This window comes from Euprymna scolopes, chromosome 32 (assembly GCF_053919585.1).
Source record: "Euprymna scolopes isolate OS-2025 chromosome 32, ASM5391958v1, whole genome shotgun sequence".
NCBI classification, from domain to species: domain Eukaryota; kingdom Metazoa; phylum Mollusca; class Cephalopoda; order Sepiida; family Sepiolidae; genus Euprymna; species Euprymna scolopes.
This window is the reverse complement of record NC_136513.1, coordinates 99853918-99871971: the sequence shown is the minus strand read 5'-3', so window position 1 is coordinate 99871971 and position 18054 is coordinate 99853918. Positions and strand designations below refer to the sequence as shown.

Sequence of the window (18054 nt, the reverse complement as noted above, 5' to 3'; positions counted from 1 at the left end):
AATGCAGAGAGCCGCGCTATTTTTTAAATCATATTTCCACGTTTAAATAACGTTTCAGGATATGTTTTTTTTTATTTATTCAATTGTAAGGTTAAAGTACAGAATAGGTACAAAACATCCTTACCTCCCCATGTTAAGAATGACTTTTTAAATAATAACATTATTTCAGCACGGATCACTCTCTACATGAGTAATCTTATATACAAAAAATAAAAAAACTCAAAAGCAATCAACAAACTTTTTTTTTGGCCTTATATAATAAAGAAAAGATGTGTAAATTAAAAAATTTGGAAGATAAACAAATGAAATATGTTTTTTTTGTTTTTTTTTTACTTATCGAGTTAACAGAAAATTAAACCTTTCGTCAATTCGTGGCTGTGAAATGAATCGAACCGGAAGTTCAGTTTTATCAACAGAACAGATTCGCAGAAACGATTAAATAAATATATTTATTTTATTTAATATTTTAATTTTAATTAGGTAAATTTATTTTAATAACATAAAAACATACCTCGACTCTAAAAATGGGTTGTCTGAAAATTTCAAATAAATTGGTAACGTATAAACATGGTTTTATTTGTTTAGAACGAACCAACTTTACATTTATATATATATATATATATATATATATATATATATATATATATATATATATATATATATATATATATATTTGATTGGCCAGTGTATAACCTACTGGATGTAACTGCCATATTTCTCACAAGGAGCAAAGTAAAGTTTAGTAAACAGGATTCACATTAAAGCTCCAATATTTGAGATAATTTTATTTTCAGGTATTTATATATTCTAACCTTCTGAGAAAATGAGTGAGTGAAATAAAACATGCTGTGATTTGTTAAAAATAAATAAAAATTTCACATTTATTTGGAAGCGCGCGTCTTTAAATGATTTCTAATATTGTATGTTTTACAGGTATAAATGTAAATGGATCTATCAAGTCTAAATGGTGCAAAGGATTTATACCAAAGCGATATATCTCGGCATTTCAGATAAATGCTCTGCGTCATTATTACAAACTGGGCTGCGATTGCGTTGTAAGTATTTTTTTCTAGACAAATGGACAACAAACAAGTAAAAACGTGAAAAACAGATTTATTGCAGGTTATAAACAGAAACATACACATGGATATATACATACACATATACATACATACGTTTATATTATTTACAATGTAACGTATATATGTGATAGATTTAATTGAATAATATAAACATTTTATATTAAATTAAGATTGAGCATAAAAGAATCAGTATGAAAAAATACAACTTCGTTAAAAATTGTCTAAGCAAGTAATATAAACAATAATATAAAAAGAAAACTTTTCCGATTTTGTTGGATATTTTTCAATTCGCCGAGCGGTCTTTTTTTTTATTTCGGCTGGCATGTTCTATATTATTCTGCGCAAAAGTTGTTGTTCGGACACACTCTCATGAGCAAAAAAAAAAAAAAAATGCTCAAGAGTGAAAGAAGGAAGAAATCGATTTTTAATATTTTTCCATGCATTTTTGTTAATTTTTATTGAAAATTTCGATTTTGTAGATCATTATTATTATAGCATATAACAATACGTGGAAAAATTAATCCTAAAACTGGTAAGATCGCATCTTGACAAGGATAAAAAAAACGAATTGCAGGATTAAAGCAGTCCAAAATGATTTACAAGCAGATTTTAGATATTTTAAAAAAAGAAAATATGAAAACGTCTTTCGCTCAGTAAAAAGGAAATCTTGATTTAGTCGCCCTAGAGCATCCACTTTGAAGGACGACCACAAGCTAAAATTAATTGTTTTTGTTAAGTGCGAGACATTATGTTGAAGAAAGATGGCGGTGCAGTTCAGATAAGATCCTGAGTGTAATTGACAGTAACCAAGATGGCGGCCAGGAATCAAACGCAGTCCGTTATATAGTTAACAGCGAACTTATTGAATTCAAAATTCGACAATTTTTATAGTAACTTTGGAACGTTTTCATTGGTTGTTTAGCACAGCCGGTGGTTATAAAAACGATTGGCGAATTCATTGGTCTCATGCTAGGAGACGAAAACACAAACAGTTTACAATTTTGAAGGATCGAAAGAAAACTTATGTTGACCATAGCAAAGAATTCAAAACAGGGGCTGGTAATTCTCTTTCTACTATACAATATCTTGACGGATGAAAGAAATGGGATTTTCCTCTAAAAGTTGTGCAAAGAAGCCATTTTATCTAAGAAGAACATTAATGATAGAAAGAGCTTTTTTGTTATGGCTAGGAAGATACAAACTGGGCCAGGAATGTTTTCTGGTTAGATGAATGAAGACTTTGTCTTGTTAGTGATGCGCCCGATGCTCCCGAACGGTGCAACTGAAGAACTGGAGAATGATTTTCGACAAGTGGCATAAAATGAAAGTTAAACACCGTAATGGAGGGATAATTGTATGAGGAACTTTTACTGCAGCAAGAGTTGGGAACTTATTAGATGTGACAACTCAATCAATGCAAAGGAATTCATTCGAATATTAGAAACAGGACTGTTACCAAGTATGCAGAACCTGGGAATATCCCAGAACATTATTTTCCAACATGATAATGCCCCTGCACACACTGCTAAAGTCACAAAAATGGTTTCCTGATAATTCAACTGATGTGATATTTTGGCCAGGTGAAAGTCCCGATTTAAACCCAATCGAGAATATTTCGTCCATAATCTGTCGTGCCTTGGCCGGAAGAACTTTTGAGAACAATAGCAACCTGTGGGAAGCTGTACAAAGCGAATGTAATAGCATCTCCTTTTCACAATGTTCTTTTAAAGAAATCAAAAGGGAATGCGATTCCATACTAAGAATTTATTAAAGTAAATGTCTTGTTCGGTGTAACTAGTCTCGTTTAAGTTTCCTTGTTCAATTGTTCTTTGTTCAATATAGCTTTTAGTAAAATAAAATATATAACATTTGTTTGGCCCATTTTTTTGCTCACGCGTGTATTTTCTCAAGCGCTTACTTTTGGTACATCCGATTTTCATCAGGAACAACTGTTTTTGCTGTAGTTTTCTTTTCTTATAATTAGTTTTTACGGGTTATTTAGGTGGGTGCAGGATGGGTAGGGTCGAATTATTTTTTTTCTGATTTTTCTATTTTCTATTTTATTTATTTAGTTTATTTATTGTTAGTTATTGAATACAATTAGTATATTTGTCCCGGTATTAAATGACACCCGGTAGTTTTTAAATTAGTATAGCTTCTAGTAAGTTTAGTCTTCGTATCCATGCTTCTGTTTAGTTTCGAAAGATAAAAGATACCCGATGTGGGGCAGATGGGCTTGTAATTGTGAGGCATGGGTGCATAATAAGGTTGATGCAAGGAGCGGTGAATCAATTTTTTCATGAAGGCAGTTTTAAAAAAAATTTTCATTATTGTTGGTAGTTTTTTGTAATGTTCTTGATTGTTTTGGCGATACAATATACTGGAGTGGGGATTTTGGAGATTATGGTTCTTATCTTTTTTGTGAATTTTAATTTTCTCGTATATTTAGCCGGGGTTATAGTCTCGTATTATATTATTAAGTTTTATTGTTTCGATTTCAGCGTTGTTAGCTGTTATAATATGGTTATTTGTTTTTTTTAGTTATTTTGAGGGATTTTTATGAGTGGTTTAAATTTTGATATATTGAAGAAAATAATGTTTATTTTACTGTTGTAGTCAGTTTTATTAAAGATTGTAAATATCGGATTTGTCGGCATTTTGTATAGTGATATCCGTATTGTTGTAGAGTTTTCTGGCTGCTTCCTGTAGGTTTGGGGTTAGAAGGGAGTAAGTTTTCTGCATTTGTATCGACTTTTATATCCGTCGGCTTTTAAAAGATCTTTGAGGTTGGGTTTTATTTTATTTATTTATTTTTTTTTGTCTTGGACTTGTTGGTAAAGAATCTGGATTTCGCATAGTTTTACGTTTTGGTCGTAATTCTTAGAGAGATACCAGTTAGGGCCAAGGTCAAGGAATTGATTTTGTTGTCTGCTAAGGTTGGGGATTGGTAGGTTTAAGTACTTTTTCGGTTTTTATTGTAATTTTATTTTGTGTTGGATTTGGTCATAGTGGGAGCATTCGGAGATTGTGTTAAGGATGGTTTGGAACTGAGTTTCAGTTGTTTTTCTTTGAGATGTATTTTAATTGTTTGAAGTTCCTGGTTTGGACAGCCTCATTGGAATATGATATTTGCCTTCGGATAAGAATTAGCATAAAGTCTCTACTTTCTGCGATTTCCTTAGTTATTTCAGCATGCCTTCTTTTGCTTGTGGCTTTTTATCTCTTACAATGATTTCTAGCATCTATAAATGTTTTCCTATTTGTATTCGACTTATGACGTACAAATCGGCGGAATGCATGTTGTCTTTCAGCAATGGCAGCTACACAATATGTGGTGAATAATGGGGGTAAGTGGAGCTTGCTATAAGACTTTCATGTAGGAACATATGCTTCATTTTCCGCTTTGCACCATTCTATTCTCTCATTCTCACATTGTCCAGCAGTAAGTGAGAATATATTTGTCCATGGTGAATCTCTGATGTGGCCTGTGATAGTTTCCCAGTCAGCCCTTTTGAAGTACTTTGTCGTTTTGATCAATGTCTCTTTACCTTGGCACTTGGATTTAAATGTGATCTCTAGGTAGTTTGCATTTCCAAGTAGACTGTGGGCATTGGTCACACAATCCACGGGTACTGTTGGAAGGCATAGAGGCCTGGTAAGGAATATGACTCTGCGTTAGGGAATGAGCTATAAAAAATCTTAAGTGTCAAGTTGCAGCTGTGCAACCTGGGAAATCGAGCCAATTTTTATGGCGGGCATTAAAGTAAAAAGCACATGTAATTGGACGTTATTCTTAAAGGAGAGAGCTGCATCTATACTATCGGATAAGGGTTCAGTCCTGACTTGAGGTAGAGAAAATATCAGTAACTAATGCAGAGATGAAAGGCTGCTCTCGAGAATATAAACTCCCAGCCTATGCATATATCTATCTGAGTTATTATGACAGTGATGGAAGTATCCTGCCATGTAAAGGTAGTTAGAAGTTTGTTTTACTTAATTCTAAGACGTCTGCAAGAAGTAAGAATCTAGATTATTCGTGAATTCGAGTCGAGAAACTTGTGACTCTCCAATAATGTTTAAAATTAACATTATTCTGAAATGTAAATGTACTGTAAACAAGCAACTTGCTGCAAACTTTCTACCCCATTTGTTCTCCTTTTACTTATGTTATTGTTACATGTCAAAACTTGGGACCCACGCGTTGTCTGTAGACAGTCGCAAGAAAACAAAGACAAGGAAAGAATTCGAATAGTTTCTTAGTTGAAAGAACATATATTTATTTACAGGTGCTTCCAGAATAACGCCTTGTGTTCGGTTTAAACCCCTTCTTTTACTTTTGTCGTACACGTGCTACACTTCCTTTCTACGTGAGTAATATGTCTATTTATCGTGTATCCTATTCATCTCGATACTGTACGGCTCGAACCCCTCTGGAATCATCATCATATCGAACAAGTGTCTCTTTTTTATCTATGCTGTCAAATCGCACAACCGGCTTGGTCATTTGCATATCGCTACTGGTGTAAACTGCATCAGCAGCTCTGTTACACTTAAAATCTTTTCGCATATATCAGTAACCCCATACACTAAAAATGCAATGCGTGTATTTTGTTTCAAACTAAAGAAAATACATTAAAATATACTGAATTCAGTAGAAAAACAAAATAATTAAACTAATTTTATAAATATTATCTTTTTTCTCTGGCAGAAGAAAATCGGCGACTATAAGGATCAGGCGAGTGACTGCAAATGGGAAAAAGGTGTGATGATGCGCGACAAACAAATAACAACAGATAAAAACAAGTGCGTTTGGGTCGGAGGAAAAAATTTAACCAAATGTGTATATTCTCCAGATGGAATGCATTTTGAATATCCAGATCTACCTGAATTACACACGCCTTGGTTGGTGTAAACTAATTGATAAATAATTCTTATTTGTAACGCAAAGCGTTTCATAGATTTATAATCTCGCATAAAACATGCCTTTTTCAATCTCTCTCTCTACGTATATATATATATATATATATATATATATATATATATATATGTGTGTGTGTGTGTGTGTATGTATGTATGTATACACTATATTTACATACTAGCAGGACAGTATACCGGCATTTTCCGGTGGGAGGGATATATAAATCGAATTTCGCTAGATATAAGTACATTTGTAATTTGTACTCTTTCACTTATGTGTATTCATTTTCTGTTCAATATAGTTTGTTTCCACTAATTGCCTTGTTGTGTTTTCTTCCGGATGGCATCATGGCGAAAAATATTAAGGAACTCGAAACATATGTCACGTACAACACTGCCAACGAAGACTTATTACGGAATTTATTTTCGATAACATTATAAAGGACGCCACAATACTGGCGACGACGATTAAGTAATTTGGAGTGCTATCTTAAAAAGAATAAAATGGAGAAACAACAGCGATTTTTTTCAAACCACCTCAAGTGCTAAAACAACTTTTATCGATGTATAATATATTCTTTCTTTAGCCAAACAGAATGAAGTGTTTTAACATGAAAAGATGTTAACTTGTAACAAGAAATGAAATACATATTTTTCTTTCCAAACCATTAAAAACATCTACTTAAACTACATATCTACAATAAGGGATCAAGGAAAGACAGCAAGTTTTAGAAGTGTTTTTCTCGCAAACTGAACTGAAAATGAAATTGCTTTTACTTAAATGGCATTTAGAGTACACTTTTACTAATTAACCCGACACGCATTAGGCTTTCTTTCTTATATCGATATAAAATAGGATATGAAAATTGGCACATTCTAAAAATGTTAGCCCACTACTCCGGTAATTTAAGACCATGGCAGGTTTGTTGACTATATGTCTCCGATAAAATAGCGACTTCACATTTTGTTAAACTTCTATCTTTCGAAAGAAAAAAGAGTCTCATGATTTTCGCGTCAGATGAACTAATAACAAGATTTTAACTGGTGTCTCATCAAAATAAGCAACATTCGATTAAAACAAAAATAAATATAAATAATATTATAATAATTGCATCTAATGTATAAAAAACCAGTATTTTTAACACGTTGTCAATGAGATAAATATGCTGAGCGTATTAAATGTTAACCTTGTGTCTTCATGACTTTCAAAGCTAAGCCGAGAAATTTTCGTATGGTTTGAGCATCTTGACTTAATAATTTAATAACCACACAATACCCTAACGATTCAATTTACCATGTAAAATTCTTTTTAATTAAGCACATTCGTAAAAAAAAAATTAGTCGAAACAACATTGAATATAAAATGACTCCGAAAACACTGGCTAATTGCGTATGAATTGGCCATCTAGAATGATATGTAGATATCATTGAAGATGTGACCGACTGCTTGATCTCTCGCAAAAATATTAGGTGTGCGTAAATAAAGATATATATATGTATACCAAGGGCTATATGTATATACAATAACCAATCTCTCTCTCTCTCTCTCTCTCTCTCTCTCTATATATATATATATATATATATATATATATATATATATATATATATATATATATATATATATATACTAGCAAAAGTAGTCGTCGTTGACTGGGTTAAAAACAGCCTACAGAAAATAGATTCTGATTTATGATTTTTATTTTTATTTTTATCAGATTTTGTTTTGGTTTTGATACCCCCAAATTCTAAGCCATCTCTTTACAACCCTTCCTTTTCATAACCTATCATGAATGATACCAAAGCAAAATATGATGAAAATAAAAATAAAATAGATAAACCCTATAATTTATTATACCATACCTGTTCACACTGAAACACATATCACAATATTCTGTGGATCTATATTAAAAAAACCTTGTTAAACTTCGTGACATATTTCCATTCTATTGAGGTCAGACGCGAACGAACACCCCATAATATTATTATACCATATTTCTTAAAACTGAAACATAATTGTCAAAGTACACTTACGCAGATAGATATGAAAAGTCTTTATTAAAGTTTGTGACTATTTCCATTCTATGGAGGACAGGCGCGAACGCAGACGCCACAATTTTATTATACCATCCCTATTTAAGTTAAAACATACTTATCAAAGTATTATTATGTACATCTATATCAAAAACACTTATATACGTTTGTTTTTTAATTTTTAAATTTTTTATTTTCATACTTTGTGGACCAGGCGCAAACGCAGACCACACAGTTTTAATGAACCACCGTTCTGTCAGATGAAACATACCCATTCCTGTGTCTTGATACATTTTCTATCATTATATGTAATAATATTTTTAAAAGTACCCAACCATATAGGAGCCTAGTCGTGATCAGACACACACACATTCAGCTTTTATATATATATATATATATATATATATATATATATATATATATATATATATATATATATATATATATATATATATACATATATATATATATATATATATATATATATATATATATATATATATATAAATTTAAAGGGGGTTAGAACAGTAGTCTAATAAATCCAATACATTGTACGATTGTTAAGGAAACGATGTTTTTATTGCGATAGATATTAAGTCATGGACAATAAGTTTAACATAGTTTTTTGAAATAAAATCTCCCCATCAGCAAACATATTGGGTGGGCTTTTCTTTCATACAAGACACCATAAATAAACCTAGCATATTTTAAAACGCAGATGCATCTGGAAAATATTAAAATACAAAGGAAAATAGTTACTTATTGATGTTGATAAGCAAAGTAATATGGGTTGAGAATAAAAATTAGAATAAGGTACCCTTTTCTTTTTTTTGTTCGGTTGGTTTATTCTGCCCCTTTTCTTTCTTGTTCATTTCTCTCCCGGTATATTGATGCTCGATTTGAACGAAGCCCAAACTGGCTTCAATAGCACCTCTTTTTCTTTCTCCGTTTCGTTCGAATACGCTATTCTCTTTACTAAAAATTAAGTAAGGTTTTAACAAACACGAGTTTACTTTATATATTTAACGACTAACAAATCGTTTGGAACTCAAAATAGCTAAACTTAAAATTGTTTCGCTTAGAAGGATATCGGTTACACGACTGCCATCGACCAGCTCTACGAAGCGACTCTGAAGGTTAAGATCTGATTTAAAATGGATAAAATCAGAATCGTTTGTAATCACATGTGCCGTTTCACCACTATCGACAAAAAGTTGGTACTGTTTGTTGAAGCGTCAAGCGTACATGAAAATAAAAATGTATGTTCGCTAACGCAGCTCTCCACATTTGTAATTGAGTCTCCTTAAAATTCTTGTATCTACATTGCAGCTGAAGAATTTTATAATCATATTCTCATGAGGATAGTCGCCTGTGCAGTTAGATTTCAGTTGATTCCTTGATTTGAAAATTACATCTCATATTTTGTACCTTATTATTGTATATTGATGAAATCTAATATATGTGTTTATTATATTTCAATATTTTGGTGTATGAATCATAGTCATGCATTCATTTTCTTTTCTTTTTAGGAGATGCAAATAATTTGCGATTTTTATTTTTATTTTTAAATCTTAATATTAATGGTATTTAGTTTAGTTTTAATTCATATTTTTAATTGACTGTTTTAATTAATGTATGATAGTTTTTGCGGCCAATTTTATTTGGCCTGTTGATTTTAAATATAACATACATACATCTGACAATTCTAATTTCTGCACCCCCTGCACCTAGTATCTTTTAAAACAACACACTAGTCCAACTGCCAAACGATGACACTTTAGGACGTTTGTTATTTATGTTGTTGAATGCAGAGTTGTATTAAAGCTCATACGATCATTAATAATTATGCATGAAGAGTGAAGTTTTCAGAAGAGTTTCTGTGGATTTGTCATATCTATTCTATGCAAATATTAACATTAATTATACTTATTTCAGTTTTTCAGTTATATTTTTATTTTATTGTGTTTTAAATGTATAAAATTTATTATTGGAATGTTTTTTCAATATGCGGTTTGTGATTCGCTTGCAATTTTCCTTAAAATAAAAGCATTTTCCAATTTTAAATATATTTTCTATCTACTCCTTCTTTTGCAAAAAAATGCCGGTGTTATTGTTTAATAGATTTTTGAAATAGTCGCGTAGTGTTGAATATGTGCAAAAGGCGTAGACAAATACCATGTAAATTAACTTAATAAAAGTCCAACTGGCGTGATTAAGGGAAAGTTTGGTGATTGATTCCCCTCTCATGAACTAAAAATGAATACAATTTCCTTATCTATTTTTGCAATGAGCTTGGTACATGTAATAAACAACATTTATAGATGAGAAAACACTAGCATTAAATAAAACAATCAGAATATATAAATTAAATACTGAAATAAAATGTAGTTAATTAATAATTGGATCAAAAGATAAAAAAGATTAATATAGAAATCACTTATCTCGAAAAAAAGTGATCCGTCTCCAGAATGCAAACCGTTGAAAAAAGTTTAAGTTTTAAAAACATCAGCGTTCCAAATATTTTTTTTAATTAACCGTTAAAAGAAAAGCATGATAATATTCTGGACTTTAGCTAATGACGTTTTAAAAAACTTGCAATATAAAATAAAAACGACGGGGGTCTTCCGAAAGTCATCTGGTGATGGTATAAGTAAATTGCGACTCGGGAATGACTTGTGGAAAACACCGTAAAAATTACTAATCGACTTCTTTCTTTATTTCAATGAGTGAGATGGGAACCTATCGCCATACTTTCCCCTAAATCTATCAATTGAACTTACATTTAGTATAATACTAATTATTTATCTCATTATTATTGTTACTTGAGAGTAGACAATGCATGTTGGATGTAGCAAGCAACAGGAATCGCCAAAATTTTTAACAAATACCATCTTTTAGTAGATTACATAATGATTATTACGAATAATAAGGTTTTCTGTTAAAAGGAAACAGTGAACAGTTTTTCCTGTTTCCACTTTTTTACGTCACCTGAATTACTATGGTAAGAGTAAGTTCAATGAAAAGAATACGCGCTTTCTTAAAATTGTACCTGACTTACTTAAGAAAAGGAGATAAAAATGTTCAGTTGTGAGTATAATATTTAGAGGAATTAAATGTAAGTAGATTTTCCATATCTACAGATTCTACGTGACATTTGGATCTAAATAAATGAAGGATACGTTTAGATTCCAAGTGGATTGATGGAATCCTTGCATTTAAGAAACCTTTATGAATAGCAATGAACAAAAGCTTAAGTGATTAAAAATTAATGAGACGAACACTTAGCTAAGTGTTTTCTTTTTTTGTTCGCCCGGTTTATTATGTCCCTTTTCTTTTCTGTTTATTTCCTTCTTCTGATAATAATAATAATGGGAGTGGCTCTAAAATAGCAGTGGGGCGTCAGGTTTTTACATCGAAATGCGATTTGAACGAATGATCAAAATAAAAAAAAAACAACTAGCTTAAATAGCAACTCTTTTTTCTTTCTCGGTTTCGTTCGCATACGCTATTCTCTTTATTTCAGAAAGCAAGTAAGAGTTTTCACAGCCGGGTGTAAACTCAATAAAATAAAATAAACTCCATAAAGTAAAATAAAAATAAAAATAATTTTTAATTCAAAGTAATTAAACGTACAGAAGCAATGAAACTGCGAAGTGCCTCGACTTCTAATTTCAAAAACATTAACTGGAGTACTCCAATGATCTTTTAAAAAACTGCTGCTATATCCTCAGTGACAATGTAGCTATACAGAACGCAAATACACACATTACCAATGAAACATTGAAACAAACTTTCTGACCCTTTTGCGAACTTTCTATTCAAGAACTTTTAGTCGCAACAAACGTTGGTCTTCAAAGTATATTATAAACCCCTTTTGTTTCAGTTACCGTCACACCTTGATTAAAATCCTACTTCAAATTGTGCTGGGATATTTTAAGTCTCCTGTGGGTCATGAGTCATGAGTAAGTAACCGGAAATTTAGTTAGATAGAGAAGTCAACTACCTCAGCGAAAATAACCTTTCTTATGACAGGCATAATGGTTTTTGTAATCTAGTGAGAGATGTCCTTTTTGTTTCTTTACAACCTCTTTCCATCTTTCCCACAGAAGAGACATTGCGAGCCTGTCCCTGCTTTATCATTATTTTCATGGACAGTGTTTGTCTTATCTAAGATCTATGGTCCTCTCGCCAAACTTTCACGAAAAACACTCGTACAGCTGAAATCACTATCGATAATGTCCCCCACTCTTTGTCCGTGGCAAAACGTAAACGTTAACTGCATGAGCAAAGCTTTATTCTTAGAATAGCACGAATGTTGAACTCTCTTCTTTTTTCATGCTTTTCAGCTGACTACAATTTCGTCCTCTTCAAGTCCAACGTAAACAAATTCTATTTGAACGGTCCCCTTAAGTAATCTAATTTCCAAATTTTCAATACTAACGATATTATCCCATTATGTACACTCATTACCCTCGAGTGCCCCGGGATCTTCATAAGTGGTTACTTTTATGTAAAACAGTTAATAGCGTTGCAAGCACAATATTGTAGGAGAATTTGACCCGGTCTTTACTGGTAGCAGTGGCAGCACTAATATTCAGACAGAAAAATAGGAACGTCTTAATCTGTAGACGGGGCGATTGTGATAGAGTTACTCAGCGGGTGTATTGTAGCATTTTATTATCAGAAGAGAGTTGCAGAAATGGTATTCATAAGGTATATTAGATAGTGGCTATCAGGGTAGATGTATTGAATTTGTGTGTTGCAAAAATACGGTATTTAGTCGAGAGGGGAATTTCTGCAATACACATATTATATATGGGGATATATAACTTTTTAACAGTACCAAAACGATACAGCAATTTTTTAAAAAATAATATACGGCTAAATATAGAGGATGTTTTTGTAGGATTTTATGAGTCAACACTGCATAGAAATATAGAGTGGAGCCGTCAATATGTTTTAGATACGTCGATTTAATTAATTTTACATAAATAGCAGGTTTTAAGAAATAAACAGGACTAGTGTATAAATATTTATTCACAGAAACATACTTGCAAATAATGCTGTCAAAGTAAAAGTTATGTTCATTAACGTCGGAAAATTAATTAGAAGTCATGAGATATATAGTTGCGTGATCCGTACGTATATTACTAATTGATGAAATTCCCGAAAACGTTGAGTTCAAAATAGATCATTGTGAACGCCAACGTTGATACAACTTGCTTTTGACAATCAAACACTAATTTTATAAGAGAGGAATAATTCGATTATTTTCGGTAAGATCCATAACGGTTGTCATTTAATAAATAGCTTAGGTTGCTTACAACTTCGTAATTTATCAGGAATAAATATCCAACTTATTAAGGACGCAAATAAGATTGTTCAGCTTGTACTGAGATGTCCGTAGATGTGAGATATGTCCACTATTTTTAAATGCTGATCTGACGAAGCTTTTAAACAATTTAACTTTTATCCAACGATTAAAAAGTTTCGCAAGGCTATAAACAACTTCTAGTTTCGAATTTTAAAATATTTTCTTTACAGATATGTCGTTATGAGGAAAGTGTAAAATACAAAGCGTTTTGTGAAAAGTTTAATAATAATAGGTAAGATAAAGGTTTTACATAGTTATTCTCAGAAATCGTGCATTTAACGCATTACACATACTACTCGTTCAGATTTTTCACATATGTGTGTAAATTCTGAGATGAATTGCAGCGCATTTACTTCATTGATATAAGTTTTAATGTTTTATGTTTTATTTCTATCGTGTTCTTTCTAAGGCATACAAAGCTCAATACTAGCGATAAATATATTAAATGTATGAGGTGCGAAACAGTTCTAAGAATTTGTGGTCATGTGCGAGTAACATATAATCATAAAATCACCCATAGCAATTGACATTTCTCACATATAAACACAGATAAGATTTGCTCTCTTGTAAATTGATTTCCACCTTTGTAAATTTGGGCACAAGTGCACGGGTTTAAAGAAAACTTCGGTTGGCTTCATATATGTAATGTAAAAAGCGAAGTTTAATTGCATTTACTTCATTGATATACGTTTTTATATTTTATGTTTTATTTCTATTGTATTTTTCTAAGACATTCATAGCTCAATATTAAATGCATGAGGGGCGAATAACATGTTATCATAAAATCACCCATAGCAACTGACATTTCTCACATATCAACACAGATAAGATTTGCTCTCTTGTAAATTGATTTCCACCTTTGTAAATTTGGGCACAAGTGCACGGGTTTAAAGAAAACTTCGGTTGGCTTCATATATGTAATGTAAAAAGCGAAGTTTAATTGCATTTACTTCATTGATATACGTTTTTATATTTTATGTTTTATTTCTATCGTATTTTTCTAAGACATACATAGCTCAATATTAAATGCATGAGGGGCGAATAACATGTTATCATAAAATCACCCATAGCAACTGACATTTCTCACATATCAACACAGATAAGATTTGCTCTCTTGTAAATTGATTTCCACCTTTGTAAATTTGGGCACAAGTGCACGGGTTTAAAGAAAACTTCGGTTGGCTTCATATATGTAATGTAAAAAGCGAAGTTTAATTGCATTTACTTCATTGATATACGTTTTTATATTTTATGTTTTATTTCTATCGTATTTTTCTAAGACATACATAGCTCAATATTAAATGCATGAGGGGCGAATAACATGTTATCATAAAATCACCCATAGCAACTGTCGTTACAAGTTTCACACATAAAACAGATAAAATGTGATCTCTTGTAAATTGAGTTCAACCTTTATAAATTTGGGCACAAGTGCAAGATTTTAAAGAAAACCTCAAATGAAAATATCTGACCTTTGGTTGGCTTCATTTTAATGTAAAAAAGCGAAGTTTAATTGCTGGTTTGCCACGGAAAGTCAATATTGGGATAAGTCGATCGCATACAATGTAATGCTATTTTATAAGTAAAGCAATATGTATGTATCACTATTTTTACCGCCTTATCCCTATTTCTTTCTGTGCCTTTTTCTTTCTGACTCGGCACACCACATGTTAAAATCTTTGTATCGCACATATCGTAGACGTAGTCGTCCTGGTCCTTTATCGAGCGGTGGAAGTAATCCATACTTGTCCCATTCTTCTCGGTAAATGGCGTTTTTATTTTTAGTTCAATTTAAATATCAAAGAAATGTTTAAATAATCGGTTTCAAGTGAGGATTATAACACTGAACAATGTTAAAGACCGATGTTAAAAGAAAGGACTCGCGGTGTATTTATTTTAAGAAGGAACATTATAATTCGTATTTATAGTTTTCTAAAAAACAGTCTGATAGACATTTTTTATCTGTTGAGCTGAGGAATTAGTCTGCGTAGTGCTTGGCTGTACTTAATTGTGTATGGATGAGTCTACACAGAGTTTTATACCTTCTTTTCCTTGTTTTATGACTTGTCTATGTTGTATACATTAATAAACTGTTCATATAAACATAATTTATCTACATAACTTGCGTAAATTTTGTGGTTCTGTAAGAGTTCGGAAAAAATTGGCAATTTGCACAAAGAAAATTTATATAATAGAAATGGAACACAACAATTGAAAAGTGTTTTTATACGTCAGTCCAATTGCCACGATTTGTGAATAATTCCCAAGATATATATTATCCATTTGTAACATAGTGAATATGAACGCATGGCTTACCAACAGATTAGCACCGGCTGTAGCAAAAAAAAGCGCACATCCATATTAAAAGTGTGCTCCAATTGATGTGAAATGAAAATAGAAAAAGGACACCACGTACTCGGGGAAGAAACACATTCGAATAAAAGTGGGTGATTGAGCCTTTAGTGGTGTCGGGTCAAGTACATAACGGTAGTAAAAATGTATTATTATTTGTTCCTTTTCGACGACCTGGCAAAACTTTGAACTGTAACGAACACAACATTATTACTTGTAAGAACAGGAAACAAGGGCGACATTGGTGTATCTTGTTTATGCATTTATACACAAAAACATAAGATATACTCCAAGTTTAGGAAAACAAATCTGATACAGCAGTGCGGTTGGAGTTTAAGATTTACGCTGATATGTTTGTAAAACCTGTTACTGCTGTGATTTAACAAATTAGTGAAATAGCTAAGGGGGAGAATCCGGCCCAAATCTTCAGGGGACAGGAAATGTGTCATTAAAGGGTTAAATAGACACCGAATTGACGCTTTTCTTATATAAGCTGTTCTGGAGAACAGCGGATGACCTGAGAGATTTTAAATACGAAAAAGAGTTAACATGTAATGATGACGCAATAAAGTGCAAAGGCAAAACAAGGCATGTTTTGTTTTCTTCTAAGAATATGGCCTAAAGGGTCAAAGTATTAACCCCTGAAGTCGTGTGCAGAAAATATAAATTACGCAATTCTTGGAGAAAATCCCAAATTGCTATGCAAGGTTGTGCTGGCCAACTATCAGAAAAGGTCCAGTAGAGCAAGATGATTAGCAGAATGAGAAACCCACAGCCCTTTTGGCCAACATCACACTTTTACTATGAATATCGGTGCGCAAGTTATAGTTAGCTTTTTTAAGTCAGTCCGGTTGAGGTTTTGAGTTTTGAAATTACCAAGACTCAACTGTTACCAAGTCGCTACCAGTCAATTCAAGGGAAAAATTACATTTTCTGTAACTGACTGTTGAGATGAATTTATCAAAATATTGTTAAAAGAACTTGTAACTAACTTGTTTAGGATATTAATAATTAGTGTACACTAAAAATGCAGCTTCCATAATTTGATAATTGTGGGGAAATGGATATGCATGACAATGCTTCTAAGTGCGATATTATCGGCAGCGGTATGGTGTGTCAGGAAGGGAGGGATGATGATTGAGAGTAAGGAACGTTTCAGGGTTACCAGCACCGATGGCGAGGATGCAGTTTTTAATGCAAACAAAGTAAAGGAGACGCCTCAAGTACAAATATCTTGGAGCTAAACTGAGGGAACAATTAAAAATTAACTTTGATTTTTTATAATTTCTTTTATAGAGACTGATACAAGAGACTGTCCTAGATAAACGTTGACGAGCCAAAGGCATGAGGAAAGAAAAAGGTTAACTATAGAAAAGAAATGATTGAAAAAAAAAACATTGATATTGACATTTTTTGTTTTTACAGACTAATTTTTGAAATAAAAATTATAAGAAAGGAGTAGACGAGAAAACAGTCGACATCTAATGAAGATTGAAAGACACTGGAATCTGAAGAAATTTGTAGCTTCTCAGATCGGAAGCAATCAGGAGAGCTGTTACAGAATTGACCCTGAGTAGCAAGATAGACAAGACGTGTCCTACTACCTACAGGTCACATTCGTGTACATGACCGAGGATTTTGACCCTTGAGTGGAAGCAGTCACAGTCATGTGGTTAAACATTTATGTGTGAATTGTTTCTTTGATTCATGTTCTGTATCTAACATATATATATATCGAAGAGATTTTTGTAATTGTGAATAGGCGCACAACTTTAATTGTTTTCCAAAACATAATGTATCCATCATGTCTATTAGAATATATATTTTCTAAAACAGTAATTACTTGTTCCTTTATGTAGGAAATTATTTCACACATAATATAGTTACATCTATCTATCTATCTATTTATCTATCTATCTCTCTCTCTCTCTCTATATATATATATATATATATATATATATATATATATATCCATCTATCTATCGAAGTCAATGACAAGCAAGAGATTCTGAATTTCTACGATGAACTTTCAACAACAGTGCGCTCAATCCCCAAACATAATTTATTGGTTATCGGAGGTGACATGAATGCACATATAGGACGGGAAGACAACAAGCATAAGTTCTCTTTCCATGATGGAACAAACCGAAATGGAGAGTTTCTATTAATTTTTCTACTTGAAAACAACCTACAATGCATGAATATCCGTTTTCAGAAAAGACCCGGTAAGCTCTGGACCAATCAATCCCCAAATGGAGACAAGGCACAACTGTACTATCTTTTTATAAATAAAAAGTG

At 32.1% G+C, this 18054-nt stretch overlaps 1 protein-coding gene across 2 annotated transcripts in view; it reads left to right on the top strand.

Moving 5' to 3' along the window:
• The window catches only part of LOC145256540 (uncharacterized), a 40582-nt gene extending 23253 nt beyond the window's left edge, over positions 1–17329 (top strand). The window contains exons 4-5 of one of the 2 annotated variants that reach the window (XM_080115576.1): positions 934–1055; positions 17182–17329. In XM_080115576.1, the coding sequence (XP_079971702.1) occupies positions 934–1055; positions 17182–17193 (134 nt within the window). In that variant the 3' untranslated portion in view covers positions 17194–17329. Of the gene's footprint in view, positions 1–933; positions 1056–5790; positions 6316–17181 lie in introns of those variants that run through there. The other variant, XM_080115575.1, reaches the window with a different exon arrangement.
• Positions 17330–18054: the final 725 nt, after the last annotated feature.